At 36.7% G+C, this 16,027-nt stretch overlaps 1 protein-coding gene across 1 annotated transcript in view; it reads right to left on the bottom strand.

The window, feature by feature from the left end:
* Positions 1-276: 276 nt before the first annotated feature.
* camkvb (CaM kinase-like vesicle-associated b) overlaps positions 277-16,027 on the bottom strand; it is a 42,143-nt gene continuing 26,392 nt past the window's right edge. Inside the window, exons 2-11 of the mRNA XM_079856842.1 lie at positions 12,292-12,399; positions 11,646-11,777; positions 8,527-8,601; positions 6,976-7,114; positions 6,050-6,170; positions 5,746-5,821; positions 5,238-5,374; positions 5,016-5,094; positions 4,450-4,537; positions 277-4,354 (exon numbers count right to left, since the gene is read on the bottom strand). Of these exons, the coding sequence (XP_079712968.1) occupies positions 4,013-4,354; positions 4,450-4,537; positions 5,016-5,094; positions 5,238-5,374; positions 5,746-5,821; positions 6,050-6,170; positions 6,976-7,114; positions 8,527-8,601; positions 11,646-11,777; positions 12,292-12,386 (1,284 nt within the window). The 5' untranslated portion in view covers positions 12,387-12,399 and the 3' untranslated portion in view covers positions 277-4,012. The remainder of the gene's footprint in view (positions 4,355-4,449; positions 4,538-5,015; positions 5,095-5,237; positions 5,375-5,745; positions 5,822-6,049; positions 6,171-6,975; positions 7,115-8,526; positions 8,602-11,645; positions 11,778-12,291; positions 12,400-16,027) is intronic.

Genomic DNA, 16,027 nt, shown 5'->3' with positions numbered 1-16,027 from the left:
AGTGAAGAACTCTGCTGGAGTAACAGGTATATCCTATAGGCTATGCTTTACTGTAACTCCCTTGCGAGTGAGAATGGGTTGCAAATAATCACTCTTGGAGCCCTGTGCACATGAGCCCATAATGTGACTGTCTACTTTTTAAAAATAACCTGAGGTGATTTTCTTTGAGATTTTTGACAACATCATATCTAACTCTCAAAGTCTCACATTCAAAGCATGTTAAAATGAATAACACTACTTGTTGCATACAACAAAGAACTACGACTACTAATGGATGATCATTCAAGGATGTGTTTATTTTGAAAGCATGAAAGTGATTTGAAGAATACAGAGGTTAAAGTGGAGAGAGGCCAGTCCTCAGTGTATTCACAGGTTCACAGTCAACCAAACTGAGAAGAACATCTGAGAGAATGAGGAAATCAACAGACACCCAACACCAAAGGCAATAGTGAAGCACTATTTTAAAAAAATTGCTTTGAATTGTGTAACACAGTATCTAGTTGCGGTTTTAGTATACATGAATGCTATAAAAACATTTTTTTTTTCAGACCTACATGAAACATTACTTCTACTTTTTTATTTTAGATCTTATCAGTTTGCGCTTTTTGAACTTTTATACGAAATCAAAGACAGAAAAACAAATGACATCTCAAAGTCTCAGGGTAGATAGAACGAATAAAGGTATGCGACAGATTTTAGAAGAGAAATATCATTTTATAAGATCAAAGAGAAATGAAAGCTACAAAATGACAATGACACACGTGAGATCTAAAGTATATCAAAGCTGACTTCAGTAGAAACCTGTGGCAACCCATGCTGAGCATCATTATGAAATCAATAGAGCACTGACAGCATAATTGCATATCAAGGCCTTCTTCAGTCAAACCTCCACTGACTCCTATGATGTTTAGAAAATTACAGCTTGTCACCACTGCACAACAATTACAAATCGTTGGCCACTGGAGGGGAAACTCACTGTTTTCGTTCACCTTTCCTGTATGACAAGTTCTAAATAATAGGACCACCATTAGGTGCACTGGCTTCATCTGTCCCGCTCAAGTCCTGACCTTCCCGTCCTTCCAGAATGACGTCACTATTGTCAACTTCAATGGAGGACAGTCTAATCAGAAATTGAGAGTGTTCACATGGACACTGACATTGACAGTAGCATCACAGTATCGCAGTTGTAGACTATTGCTCATATAAAGAGGTCAACCGTTTCGATTTTGCTTTCGTTAAGCTCTAGTAATCCTATATATCCTTATACCTGCCGCTTCTCTGTGCTAAAATATGTTTGTATACTGAAAACAAAACAACCTAATCGTGTAAAAAATTAAGACGGCACAGACAAAAATTAAGACCGTCTCAAAATAACCAGTCCCCTCAGAGTGCAGGGCTTTTCTCAACTGGCTTTCTATGATGTTTAAAGCATCTAGGGATGCTGATTTTTAGAAGGCAGCTGTCTAACTCAGAGATCAAATATTTTCACAGGAAAAAAAACGTTTAAATATGTCATTTTGATTATCAAAGATGAGTTTTAATGGATAAAATTATTGACTATTGACTTAAAAATCTACAAGTTGTAAAGTTTCCTGCTCGGTATAATGTTTAAGGCCCGTTCGCACCATTTATGATAACTATAAAGATAACTATATTAGCGTCTACAACAACACTGCTCTAAATGCTAAAGCTCCTTAAAGTCTTTAAAATGGATTCCGATTGGCTATCAAAGTTTATTATTAGTCAGCTGAAAAAAAAAATTATTCTGAAAGTAATTCCAACGGTCGTTATCATTGTAATTGTGAGGTGTACTTCCCTACTGTTATAGAATTAGAACGATTATTAAAACACATTACAGTTATCATCCTTGGTGTTAACAGGCCATTAATGTCCCTGGAAACCTCTAGTCCCATTTAGCCATGTAAAATATCTTGAGCCTGTTAACCACAGACTTTATTTCAGGCGAGTAACAAAAACCCCATTCAAAAAACATTGATTTGGGGACGATCTGAAGTGCAAAAATGCTAACTTTTTTCTGGGTTTTCGAACTCATTCCTGCAGCACTCTATACTTGTCACTGAGACTTTTTTGTTATAAGACCTAATGTGCCTTTCTTAAAAGAAAGGTGGCAAAGGGTTGAATGACTATAAATAAGGCCCTATTTACATCTGGTATTAAGATGCGTTTTGGTCGACTGGATCACAAGTAGACGAGGGAGACATATACCCGTTTACACCTGGTATTTTAATTAGTCTCTTTTGTCCACTTTCAACCACTTCTGTCCTGACTTCTTCGAAAGGAGGGGTCTATGGGCAGATAAATGGACATTTCTTTAGATCTTTTGATCTAATGGACGAAATAAGCTTGTGCAATTTATATATAAATGTGCCCAGAGATGACAGAAAAACATACAGAGAGCAGCGGCGTTCCTTTTTGCTCTGATAGCCGCAAGACTATCACAGAACAGAGATCAAGAACAGAGAACGCTGTGAGTTGTGTGTTAGAAATCTTGAATGGTGAGAGAATATTTGTCTTCAGCCGACAAAGTTTAAATCCTGTCTGGCTAGCGCGCTTCCCATACATGTTAGGTCAGTAGACGGAGAGTAGGAGGTCCTTTTTGGTTGTTCGAACACATTCGACCACATGAGTGTTTACACTACGAAAGCAATCCGTTTGAATGTGTTTTTGACCACCTCTGGAAGTGGTCGAAAGTGGACAAGCTCAAAACATTTTAGACCCCGTTTGCACCTGTATTTAGTGTACTTGACGAAAATGCTTCTTAATACCACGGCCTAAATATCTGATGCCTATTATATACTTGCAATTCAAAAAAGATTTGGGTTCAAGAAAAATATATAAAGATTATGAGTAAATATTCAGCCCAACGAAAGCGTCTCAGAGTAGGCATAAAATGGCCACTGTAACTTGTACATTTAAGCCTCCAATGAAATCCTGTTAAAAACAAAGATCACTGTGTGTGGCTGTGTACTTTTAAAATGGAAAGGTATATTATTCAAAACATGTACAATGTATGCAAATGAGTATATAATACATTATAAGAACAAAACACATTTTCCACTGTTCATGTGGCTAGCTACCAAGCAGATGTGAGGTATTAGTTATGCTTACCTACTCTGCTCCATTTATTGGGCCACACGTCTCAACCACTAAAACACCATTACGAGATGAATTTAGCCGCCTTAGTTGCTGTAAAAGTATTTTTCATATGAATCCTCTTAACGTTTCGTGAGTGCGTGTTCGATCAAGACATGAAATGTCCATGTAAAGCTGAAGCTGAATGTGTCAGTTACCTGGACATGTGTGTCATAAACAGCAGATTTGAAAAAAAGCATGCTGTTCTTGGCTACGTCTAATCTACAGAGGTAAGTAAGCTATTTACAGAAACTGTACATTGCACATGAAGCTGTGTCTCTGTGGTCCTCTGACTAGTTCAAGACAGATGTCAACAAATTGCAATGCAATAAAATAAAAGTAGCTATAAAATGAGGCCTACAATGATTATCTATCCTAAAGCATGTATGCAGATCAGTGCTAAAGTTTCCAATCTTGGCTTAATGTAAGCAGAAAACAGCTTTTTTCTTATTTTACGCAAAGTTAAAGTGGCCAGAGCATTCGATATGCGTCACACGGCGTTGTGATTCAATAGAAAACGAGAATGCTTGCTGGAAAATGTTTAAAGGCAAATTCACACTGCATGGACAGACGGCGACCAACGTGGACAACCACCATATTAAAGTACGCCACTTCTCAGACATCCGTCAAACGCAGATTCAACATGTTCAATCAGCAAAAACGAGAGCCAATCAAACACACTGATTCAACAACACCTGATGAAGCGTCTGTCGCTGTCTCTCGGATTATCTCGGTGCAGTGTGAATTGGCCTTTAGAAGTGTTGAGATTAATGCTATGTGCTGTGGAATCAGTATTAGCATGCTTGCTGCTTATGTACAAGAGTGCGGGAGCTAAACGCAGGTGGGAGAGGTAGCGAGATTAACCGCTCTGTTCCTCCCCTGTGTCCGACGGCAGGGAGTCTAAAGCTTCTCCGTTGCATCGCGATGTGGGATCGGGCTGTTCGGGCTCTGGGACGTGGAGAACAGGCTCAGCTGGTGGCGGGGCGGCAGCGGCCACTGCTTCCACAACAGGGGCTTCTGTGCTGGCAGAGTGGCTTTCAGCAGTACTCGACTGGGCTGTGGAGGCCTCAGATGGAGCCTGGGGGTTTTCCTGAGCTTCAGCTGCAGTGTTGGCCACTTCTGGTACAGCTGCTGCTGCTGCCGCCGTCTGATGCTCTGGTGCCCTGAGACGCTTCATCATGGTCGTGACCCGTACGGCTTTCTGCAGGAAGGTGATGTCATTTAGACAAACTCAACTTAAAAAAAAAAATTAAAACACAAAAGTGTCATTGAGGGTAAAATGCTTTAGGAAATTACCTTCCACTTGGCTTTTGCAAAGTTTTTCTCGATTTGTGCACACACATTTTCCTTGATGTTCTTGTCGGAAGCAGCATTTCCAGATATCCTTTAATAGTACAAGAAAGCTTATTATATGGCCTGGAAAGTTGTTCATAGATATATATACTACTATTCAAAAGGTTGGGGTCAGTAAGATTTATTTATTTTATTGAAAGAAACTAATACTTTTATTCAGTAAGGATGGAGTAACTTGATCAAAAGGATCATGTGACACTGAAGACTGGAGTAACGTTGCTGAAACTTCAGCTTTGACATCACAGGAATAAATTGTTTTAAAAAATATTCAAATAGAAAACTGCTATTTTAACTGATATTGTACTAAAACTTTACAATATTGTTTTGACTGTTTTTCTGATCAAATAAATGTAGCCTTGGTGAGCATAAGATACTTCTTTGAAAAACATTTTAAAAAATCTTACTGGTCCCAGACATTTGAATTGTATTTTATACCCCAAAACCTTCTCTGAATAGTTATGAATGCCAATATATTGAGTAATTGTCAAGTATATTGATACTATAAGTACCATTCATGGTTGATGGCTTCTTGTGCAGTCAATCGCTGGTCCTGGTCCACCTCCATAAGACGTGACACTAAGTTTTTAGCTGCGGATCAACAAAATGGAAGATTTAACCCAGTAAACACAACCAACATTTCACATCATGTCTTTAAAATCAAGGTTTACAAAAGAGAAGTTTGTGCTATACTAAGCATGAGAGGTTTTATCAGTATTCTTCAGTAAAAGTACCGGAGTCTGAAATGTCATCCCAGTATGGTGAGTCAAACTCATAGTCTCCAGCAAGAATCTTCCGGAAAAGGTTCTTGTCATGGTTTTCATAGTCATCCTCATCTGCTTCATCGTAGAATGGAGGATTTCCAGAGAGTCTGTGCATGAGATGAGGAAAATCATTACAAACTGTGAGAAGGGTCTGGATAGTGGTAGACTCGCTGACATACTGTCTGATGCATATTGCTCATAAAATGAGCACAATATTGGCATTTTTTAAATTATTGTACAGATTTTGTGGAGACTGCAGCAACATTATGTGAATTAGATACAGCTTTATTTACTCTAATCTATTACTGCAGTATCATCAGTTTAAAATGTATTCCTAAAACAGACAATTCTTGTCAAAGTGGGTGGTTCTTTACATCAGATTATCAGCCACTTCAGCTGATAATCAAAAGTCTAAGTGTGGAAGAGTAGAAGAAAATAAAGGTATTATGAGCTCCTGGTTATAGGAGAATACACTCACAGTATGTACATGATCACACCAAGAGCCCAGCAGTCCACAGGTCGGCCATATCTCTGTCTCCCAACAACCTCTGGGGCTGGTTGAAAAAAAGAGGAGGTCAAATCATTTACAGAAACATAAATGCTCTGGTTACCATTCTTCGCTATTCTAATTTTACCAATTTATGCCCATGTAAACAGAAATCTTGTAAGAAAATTCTGTTTGCTCGCTCTGTAATCTTCGTTGTTCCTCAACAAAGACCATCTGTTACATCTGCCCCCATGAGTGTTCAAAGAGGTTTAGCCTGTTTTTAAGAGCTTCTTACCCAGATACTCTGGGGTTCCACACGGCTCCTTGATGAGTCCATTCTCCAGTTTTGCCAGATGGAAATCACTGATGACTATTTTTGAATGTTTCAGTCGGTTGTAGTACACCAAATTCTCAAGCTAGAGGGAATGAGAGTGACAAGATGACATGCTGTGTTCCAAAACAACAGATGTAAAACAAACAACATTCTGGAGTGAAATTTAGGAACACTTTTTACTGAATAAGAATAATTATTAGTGAATGTATATAAGATTTAGATATAGCACAACTATGTGTAGTTGTTTGTCAGTAAGCATGTGTGTTTGATGTTGATAAAAAAGACATAACACATGATCTAAGAAAATCCGATTTAAAAATGTTAAGTAGTTTGTAGTCTGCACTGCGAAAATAATTTTCCGTGATAATATTCAGGATTTTTGTTTTGTTTTCCAGTAAAATTATTCTTTCCCCACTAAAAAATTGTAATAATAAAGCATAATTTGTGAACAGGGTAATAAAAATAATCGTAATTCAACGTAATTTCTCTGAAAACAAATCTAATTTACTCATCTTGTTTAAAGGATGTTTGATGCTAAACAAGAACATTTACTGATTAAGAAAGTTTTTTTTCTCAACGAACAGCAATAAAAAAATTGATACATTTATGAAATTGGAGATGTGTCTAAATTCACTGTCAGCTGATATAAAAAACAATATTTAGAGAATAATAAACATATTGACAACAATGAATATTGTATGTTGACAACAAACTAAATCTAATTTCATCGCATAAAAAAATTAATAAAAAATGAAAGTGCGAACATCAATTCTAAAGACTGGATTTGGAAACCAAAACAGAACTGAGTGCAGTGGAAGCAAAGCTTCTAGTTTATAGGGTTCGTTATAAAGTAAATAGTGTCCACCAGAGGGCGCTTTGCAACGTACCTTTAGGTTCCTGTGAACGATCTTCAGGCTGTGCAGGTAAGCAGCTGCCTCCATCACCTGTCTGATAACATTGCTTGTGTCCCTCTCAGAATAATAGCCTTGATCCAGGATCCAGTCAAACACCTCGCGACCTGTGGCTCTGCAAGAAACCACACAACGTGCTGAGCTGCTGCTTCTGTGCAATTATGAATTATTCACATCCTGCTTTAAACGTTGGCCCCTTCAAAAGCTTTACTTAATCATGCAGGTGTAGCAGATAAATCAGCCAGTCCACGCCACACATACAGCGTACAGAAGGGACGAGGCATTAAAATAATGAATGCAAATCCATACAGACAGGTAGGAATGTGACAAGGATGAGGCGGTATAATCGTGCTAGGACAGTCTAAGCGCAGGGTTTATTTCTGTTATGTCTCAGGCAACAGCAGCAGAGGATTTAGCCTCTTGAAGTAAGTATCAACATTATAGAAGAGAACCTATGTCACCAAACAACCTATGCTGGAGGAATTTGGTTTCTGCTACTTTTTTTTTTTAATTCATTGTTTTGCCCTTTGCATCCACACGTCATCTGAGAAACAGGCAGCTGCTTGCAATCGCTCACATACAAAGTTGTGCACATGTTCTGTGTGCTGTATGCAAGCAGTCAAATGCACTTCTTGGTTAAAACGCTTGTCTTAATTGACAAAATATTAATGTACACAGATTCAGAATGTAAAGTTATGGGACAAAATGTCTGACATTTCAAAGTAGATTTGTGCATTACACATTGCAGTGTAAATACAGCCAAATAGACCTGCCAGTCTCGAATGTCATCAATAATAATCAAACAGCAATAAATATTCACAAGAAAAGGAAATTGTTCTCATCTCTATAACTTTAGATTATAACTATAACCCTATAAAGCCTACTGTATCATTTACACTCAATTTTTTAAGTTCTCTAAATGATCAACATGATCAGAACTCTGCTGAAAAACCTGTTGTACACAATCTACTACATGCCTTCTGTCATCTGATTGATATTGTATATTTTTTTAGCAAGTAAAAGGCCTTTCAGTATCATTTTTAAAATGTCTCCCTTCAGGTCATGGTACAATGTAGTGAAATATTTACTGATTTTAATAAAGTAAACCTAAGAATAACTTTTATACTGATAGTAATATTTCAAGATAAACACTTACTAGACTGCAGCAACTTTGGTTTAGTTGATTATCCAAACATATTTTTTAAAATTATGTTAAAATGTGAGTATAAATATGTTACAACAGGCTTTTGAGGAACATTTATTTGTACTTCTCTCAATCATCATTGTATTACATTGTATTATACTGTATGTCTACATAATTTGAAAATACCTGAAGGTATGCCTTTTAACGTATAGTTATTAGTATGCATTTTAATAGTTAAGTAAACTATTTCAAATGAGTATGCTGAAGAGCAAATTAGTTTAGCTGGGGTGTTGAGAACTGAGAAAATACCAACTACTGAAATCATTACACTCCTCTCTGTACAGTAAAGAACTATTTCCTCATAAACTGATTTCAGGACTTACAGCTCAAGGAAGAGGTAGTACTCTTTCCGGGTCTCGTAGACATCGATCAGCTGGAGGATGTTGGGGTGTTTCACCCTGGGGAGGAGAGATGGACAAACAGTTAAGAGACAGTTTGCAGCACATGGGAGGCTGATACACATGCAGCGTCATGCCCAGATCCACCCCGTCCCACCATCAACCCCACACTCGTGCCCCATCTGCCACCGCAGACTCATACAATGCCAGTCATACACGCCTGCATTTGCATATCGCATGGGTCCCTATATCCGCTATAATCATATTTAATTAAACAACAAATGTCAGTATTACCATTAATGCTCTGTGGCTGTATCACATTAGGCTTGGCACGATAGTTGGTGTTACCGGTGTTACACGGTGTTCAGTCGCAACACCGGTTTCATCACTTGCCCACCGCAGCACCGCAAAAATTTTTTTTAAAGCAATTACGCAGTATCCGTATTTTCTGTCACCAGTTGACTAGCGTTGTATGATCACGCTCAACCATTCAAGTGCGACAAAACAAGAGACCGCGCTGTAAAGTCCTGCCTATTACACACACACACGGAAAAGACGCACGTCAGTATCGAGTTCTCTTTTCGGCCTTGAACAAAACATAACACACGCAAATTATGCCAAAATGTCCGTTTTGTCGAGTGTCCTCATAAGAGCAAATGATTTAAATAATATCATAAATGAATGTAGAGATTTGTGAGAAAATGGGACGCCAGGAGGATTAGTATACCGGTAGCCTAATAATCATGAATGCCTAATAGTCTTGAATGAATCTTTTAACACATATCCGGCGAACGGCTTCTTCACGCAAAAGAAAAACTCTTCATAAAGCGCGGTGAAATTCATGTGGCGTTTCCTGATGGAACGAGGTTGTTCGTTAACTTCATTTTAAACGTGCAATTCACACAAGCTATAAACGAATGCGAGACTGCTGCGATTAGTCAAACTTTATTAATGAAACAAAATCAAGGGAATAGTTTCTTTAATGTATTTTTTATTTTATTTTTTACCGGTTGGCCGGTCACACGGCTTTCATAGTTTTCAGTTAGGCTAGTGCGGAGACCATGCCCGGGTTTCCCGATAACGATGTGTCTTAGCTCTTAAGAGCGTTCTCTATGTGCAAGGTTACGAACGCTCGCCGCAATTCCACGCGCGTTTCCCAAAAATGCACTTAACATGAATGCGTGAGAGCGCGTTCGTGCTACTTAAGAGTCGCTGTCCATTCGCGAAGTGCTGAAATATAACCTTATATGCGTTTTTCATGAATAATAACGAACCCACCATTCAAACACTGTGGTTGAATCCGAAATCGCGCCCTATACCCTCAAATAGGGCGTTATTGTTCTCAACATGATCTCAAGCAGTGAAAAATAGAGGACACTGACAACGCGCTGAAAGACAGGACCGAGCAGGTAATATTTAATGTGAAACAAAGTCTCAACTCTCAAATTTGGTCAGTCAAACAAAAATAAAATAGGCCTACCGTTTTTTGGCTCTTTAATGTGTCGTGACAGATTGCCTCAGTTAAAGTCAAGTTCAAATCCACCGAAGTTAATCAATAACTCTTCTGACTGCTTTGTCGCACAAAAATGGTGGAATTTGATTGGTCAGATCGCATGTCAATCAAACTCAATACGAATGATGAGTTGACGCCATGTAAAACATTTTTTACATCACTCTAACACCCCCTACCCCCACGGTGAAACCGGTAATACCGGTGTTGTTACAAGTCGATTAACAGGTGGGAGAATATTATTATCGTCACATCTCTATATCACATCTGTTCAAATCAACATTTATGTATGTATGATTTGTGTAATTGTTTTCAAATATATGCCAGCCTGAAGAGAAGGCTTCACCAGCTGAGTCTTGGTTCCTCCCAAGGTTTCTTCTTCATCTACTAAATCTTGGGGAGATTTTCTTGGCCACTCTTGCCTTTAGCTAATCACTGGGGTGTTTGTAATGCATTGTTCTTATTTTTAAATTTGCTTTTGAATATGTATTCTAATGAAATGAAATGAACTGAATGGCAGATGTAACGGAAAGTTTCCATGAAACTTCCCTTAGAGCATATTACATTTTAAATCCAGCACGTATAATCGTATGATTTAATTCATTATGCAACATGGACACTGTAAAAGAGTGTTTGAGAATTTTGTAAAGGTGGTTATGTCAGCCAACTTTTAAATTAAGAAATGAATACACTGATTATGCTTAGAAGACGCTAATGTGCACTTCTGCCAGCAAAAGAGAGGGGAACTAAAGGTGAACTCATAAAGAAATCCCTCTTGCTGTTGTGATTTGTGAGCGGGGACACAAATGTAGCACTGCAGGATCAAAGTGACATCAGTGACTCACGGTAGATCAGCCTTTTAGATGCAGTATAATCATACACTGATGCAAAGCATTTATCTCTAATATCTTAAGGCTTTGACATGTTTGGTATATTAAACAAAATTCATTGCATCATTAGGTGTTTAGTGTACTTTCCTGTTCTTTGAGAGGACTGAAAATCTCGATAATGAACACCAGCTACGCATAGCTCCACAAAGTCAATAAGCTTTTTGTTAAAATCGACTGTGTGGATTCCACTTTTTACAGAATTAAAGAAAATAAGCAATTTGCAAGCAATATTATGTGGGTTTTTGAAGCAGACGTAAGAGTATGTTCAATACAAAATCTCAAATCTCTGTGCCATTAAACTGGATGTGATTTTATTCAAATCATGCTTATGTGCAGTAGCTTGAAGTTTGTACTCATAGATTTGCATAAAGTATGCAGTGGAAGTAAATGATTAGGGCTGTGTCGACATTAGTTTTGCCGATGCAAATTATTGATGCAAACAGTTGACATTTTTAAATCTCTCTTCTTTTTTTTGGAGTTCCAGAAGTGACCAGCACAATGAGGATATGTGAGCTTCTGGGATACACAAATCATTCCAGAGGAATTACAGTTTTTTAACTGAGCTTTAAGAATCATTATTCATAAAATATGATTCTCTTTCCACCAAATGAAATCAAAAGAGCAGATCAAAGGACCGCAGAGGAAGCCGCAGTCTACAAAATGATTGTAAAGGTTTTAGAAAAAGAAAACTGAGTTGAACTCACATCTTTAGGATGAAAATCTCATTTTTGGCAGCCTTCCGCACTTTTCTTCCATCTTTCTTCAGGAATTTTTTGCAGGTGTACATTTTTAGAGTGTTCTTATCCTTCGCCCTGAAGATCTCACAGAACTCCTCCCTTGAGAAGAAATTACATTTATTGCATGAATTACATTAGAATTTATATTCACATTATAGAATAGTTCATCCAAAATGTCAATCCATTAACTCTACAGAGAATTACCACATGAGCTCTTAACTCTTAATAAATAGCTCTATTCTGATTGGTCAATGACATCATTCAGCTGTAAAACATTTTGTATAACTGACCATTGTCCTTGACTACCATATTCTGACTATACTAGTTTCATGTCTCTCATAACACTCTACAGTCTCACATAATCAAATCATTTCAACTGAAATCAATATTTTATATCCATTTATTTAGTAAGTAACCAAATAATTAGAGTCATAATGTACAGTTAGTCAATCATTGTTGCAAAATAAACCCCTTCATTTGATACAAATTTTGTGATAATCATGGCTGACTGCACATTGTCCCTTACGAATATACATTTGAGAATAACTTTTGCAACTGCAGCTTAGATGCACAAATAAAGAGGACGGATAACACAAAAACATATTTCACTTACGTTTTAACAATCTGCCCCAGATCATATTTGTCTGTAATTTCTGTAGGACTATTGTAGTCCTTCTTCTCGCCAGGATTTAAACAGCCGAATGGCATGGCCCACCCTGCCCTTTAAAGAACCCGAAAGAGAGAGAGAGAGAGGTTAGAGAATAGATCCATTTAATTCCAGTTATCAACACTATTAATTCATTGCACATTGTGGTGAATATGTATTACTCAGTCACACCAATTATTCTGGATTAATATGCATGTTCACTTCATATCACATTCTGTGACATTTTTCATTCCGAAGGGAAATAACAGCTGTGCATAAACACTCCCCTTTGACATTCACAAACAAAACAAATTCAGTAGCAAATTCCAAACACTGCACTGCTAAGGGATTCGTCTCTCTGCCAGTCTAATTTCAAATGAAACAATATTTATGGAACTTATGAAAAATGTGAGATGTTAGGGTGTTCCGGGTGGTTTCCATGTGGTTGGTATGGTTTTATATTGTGATATAATGTGTTGCTGTTTTCCCTATGGTGTTCTGGTTGGTTGGTAGGGTAGGGTGGTTGCTTACCTCTTTATGATAATCTGCTATCTACATCTAGACTGGGACCCTATTTCTGTGCAAGTCTATGGGATTTCTTAATGTCTGCCAGGCAAAAAACAAAACAAAAAACAAGTGTGCTATTAGTATACTTCTAATTAAAAAATAATGTATATTTGTATGTACTTATAAGAAATATACTTAAAATTACACTTAAGTATATTTGACATACTGACAGAAAAGTATATAAAAGTACAAGTATCTTTGGCCTATATTTGTACTCAATTTTTGGATCGAGATATACTTAAAAGTATAATTAACTATTCTAAGTATACTTGACTTAGTTGTTGTGTTTACTCTTTTGATTGAGTAGCTTATTAAAAAAAAAAATCCACATAGCTGTACATACTAGGTGTACATACATCCTAATTTATAAACTTACATTGTTTGAAAATATTGATTTATAAAGAAAACAGATATGTTCTTAATTCTGAGTATGTGATGCGAGTATAAAATCCATTGAAATCCAGCTGAATAATTATGGGCAAAGGAAATAGGGGTGATGAAGACAAATGAAAAACTTTTGTGCACCTTTTACCACACTTACAGTCTAAATCACTTTGTTCCACTTCTTCCAAGCCAACAGACTTACTTTCTTTTTTGCTGAAAGTGAGACTTGTTTATTGGCAGTCTAGTCGGTAGAGTTGGTTTTATTGAAACTTGCATGCATGTACTGAGGAAACTGAGAACCAATCGACTTTTGATTTTTGCTGACTAGAAACCTCCCATGATTTCCTTGGACAAAAAAAAACTCTGCCATTTGTTTATTGAGAATTTCCTACTCTAACTCTGCCTCCACTTTACTCGTGTATGCTAGCTTTCTGTAAAAACCGTACCTTGTAAAAGAGATGAATTTGATAGAGTTAGTCTCCCTGAGTCAACCCAAAGTGTTTAACTCCCTGTAACTCGAAATAGGAAATCTGATATTCTAGTATATGTTCATATATTAAAATTAATTTTTTAACTGAATTAAGAATGTAATTTCCCATTCAATCTTGAATGGTTTCACCCATACCGCAACTAAATTATCTTATCAAAAAAAAATACTAAAATATATTCGCTTTTCACCACAGAGGAATGGAGGTGAAGCATCAAACATGGTTTGAAATCAAAATGGTTTCATGCAAGTCAAAATTTTCATTTAATCTGACTATTTAAACAAATTAGGTCATTTTTATGATTTAGTTAGATCATTGAAATTACAATTGCAGGTTACCACACATTCCAGTTTACATTTTAGTGAGGATTTTTACTGCGCCCCTCTGGCCAGCCCATTCAAAATATCCTGGAGGAGCCACTGATAAAGATGATTTCAATGTGATGTTAATCAACAGCTTGGAAGACATTTCATGTAGCCAGTCCTCTGACTAAATGTTATAAAGATCAATCCAGGATGAAATATGACTTTGTTTCCAGACGGAATGATTAAAACACCAGCCAATGAGATTTAACCTGGCAATTCAATCCAGCTCTTGCTAGTTTTGTGTGCAATATGCATCAGACGGTCACAGTGAACGGATTCCGGCTGGTCGTGGGTGTGCAATTTGAAACTAGTCTAGAAGACACACGGCCCAACACTAGGAAATGATTGTACAGCTGACTTAATTATTTCATCATCAGTAATGTATGAGCACTACAAGGTCTACAGAGTACCCTATATATATTCTAAAAAAAATAATAATAATGCAAACACAGAGAAAGGCAGGACACAATTTACACACACAGTCAAGCAGAAAAAGGACAAGCTTTCTGATTTACTGTACATCTTCAGACACACAGATTGTGTCCTCTGTTTCTCTCCCTCTCTCATATTGTTCGTTCCTCATTTTTCCCCTCTCGCTGTGCTCCACTTTATCTTGTTCCTTCCCTCTTTGTTCAGTTTTGTAAACCTACATATAATGCTAAGAAGTTTGTTATGTAAGTGATGAAGCTCTTTGCTCTATGATTAATTACACTTCTGTTTGCTGTGTAAATTTCCTTAAAGGGATAGTCCACACCAAAATAAAGATTCTGTCATCATTTACTCTTTTTATGTTGTTCCAAACCCATACAATTTTGAAATTTTGATGAATGCTCAAGTTGCTGCTATTTATACAATGAAAGCATATTTAAGTAATTTGTGTGGACGATCCATAAAGAGGGTCTTTCATCATATTTTTCTAATAACATGAATGTATTAATGGCATTAAAAATTCAATACAGTAATATATAATTATATATATTATAATTGCATGTGTTAACACGTTAACTTTGATCTTATGTAGATGCACTTTCGCTCTTGATTTCCCAGTATGGCACTATAAAGTTCCCCATGTTGGGCTGTGCTCTTAAAGCACATTTACAGCACATCTCTCCACATCCATATGCTTTGATATTACTAACACAGCATAATGGGCAGTTTGGCACAAGCACACACAGGATGATCAATCCAGGATTAGTTAATTAGTAATTAGTAATATATTAGTTAACAAATATATAATGTATATTAAGCATTATAGTCGAGGAATCTGGCCTGCAGGTCTTTTTAAGAGGGCAGATATGTTGATCAATACACTGAGATGCTTTACAGCGGCCTGTGTGCTCTAGCCAATATCATCAGCTTCTGTATCATCAGTCATTTTCTATAGAAAGAAAAAAATATTTAAAAATGCAGGTTGAGAGTAAAACTTCTCTAGGTTATTAATTATATTAATGCTTCTTATTTTTATCAATATACAATATTATTAATATACATGCACAAATTATATTAATATTTACCTACTCAAGGATAAAGTACTGTTTATGTTCTTCAGATGCCTTGTTTATGGATTTTTTTTTTCCATTAATCTTCATACTCTTATGCTTATCCTTAAATGCTAATGCGTAATATATTGATTTTCTGAGAGTGTATATTGATTTTCTGAGTAAGAGTTTTCATATTTGAATAAGCATTTTGTAATTCTACTCCATGCTAATGTTTAAATGGTGATGTAAAATGGCATATATTATATATAATAAATGCTGTTGTGCATTTAAAAGATGATACACAAAAAAGCAATTTGTCTTCAATTTCCTGGCCTGGTTTCATCTCTCCAATGATGCAATTACAATAACGTACAGTAATTCATAATACATTTTGAATAATTGCAAGACCAGTCCCTCT

Source organism: Squalius cephalus (genome assembly GCF_949319135.1).
Source record: "Squalius cephalus genome assembly, chromosome: 22".
Lineage (NCBI taxonomy): Eukaryota > Metazoa > Chordata > Actinopteri > Cypriniformes > Leuciscidae > Squalius > Squalius cephalus.
Note: the sequence above shows the minus strand (reverse complement) of the source record. Positions and strands in the feature narration are given on the sequence as shown.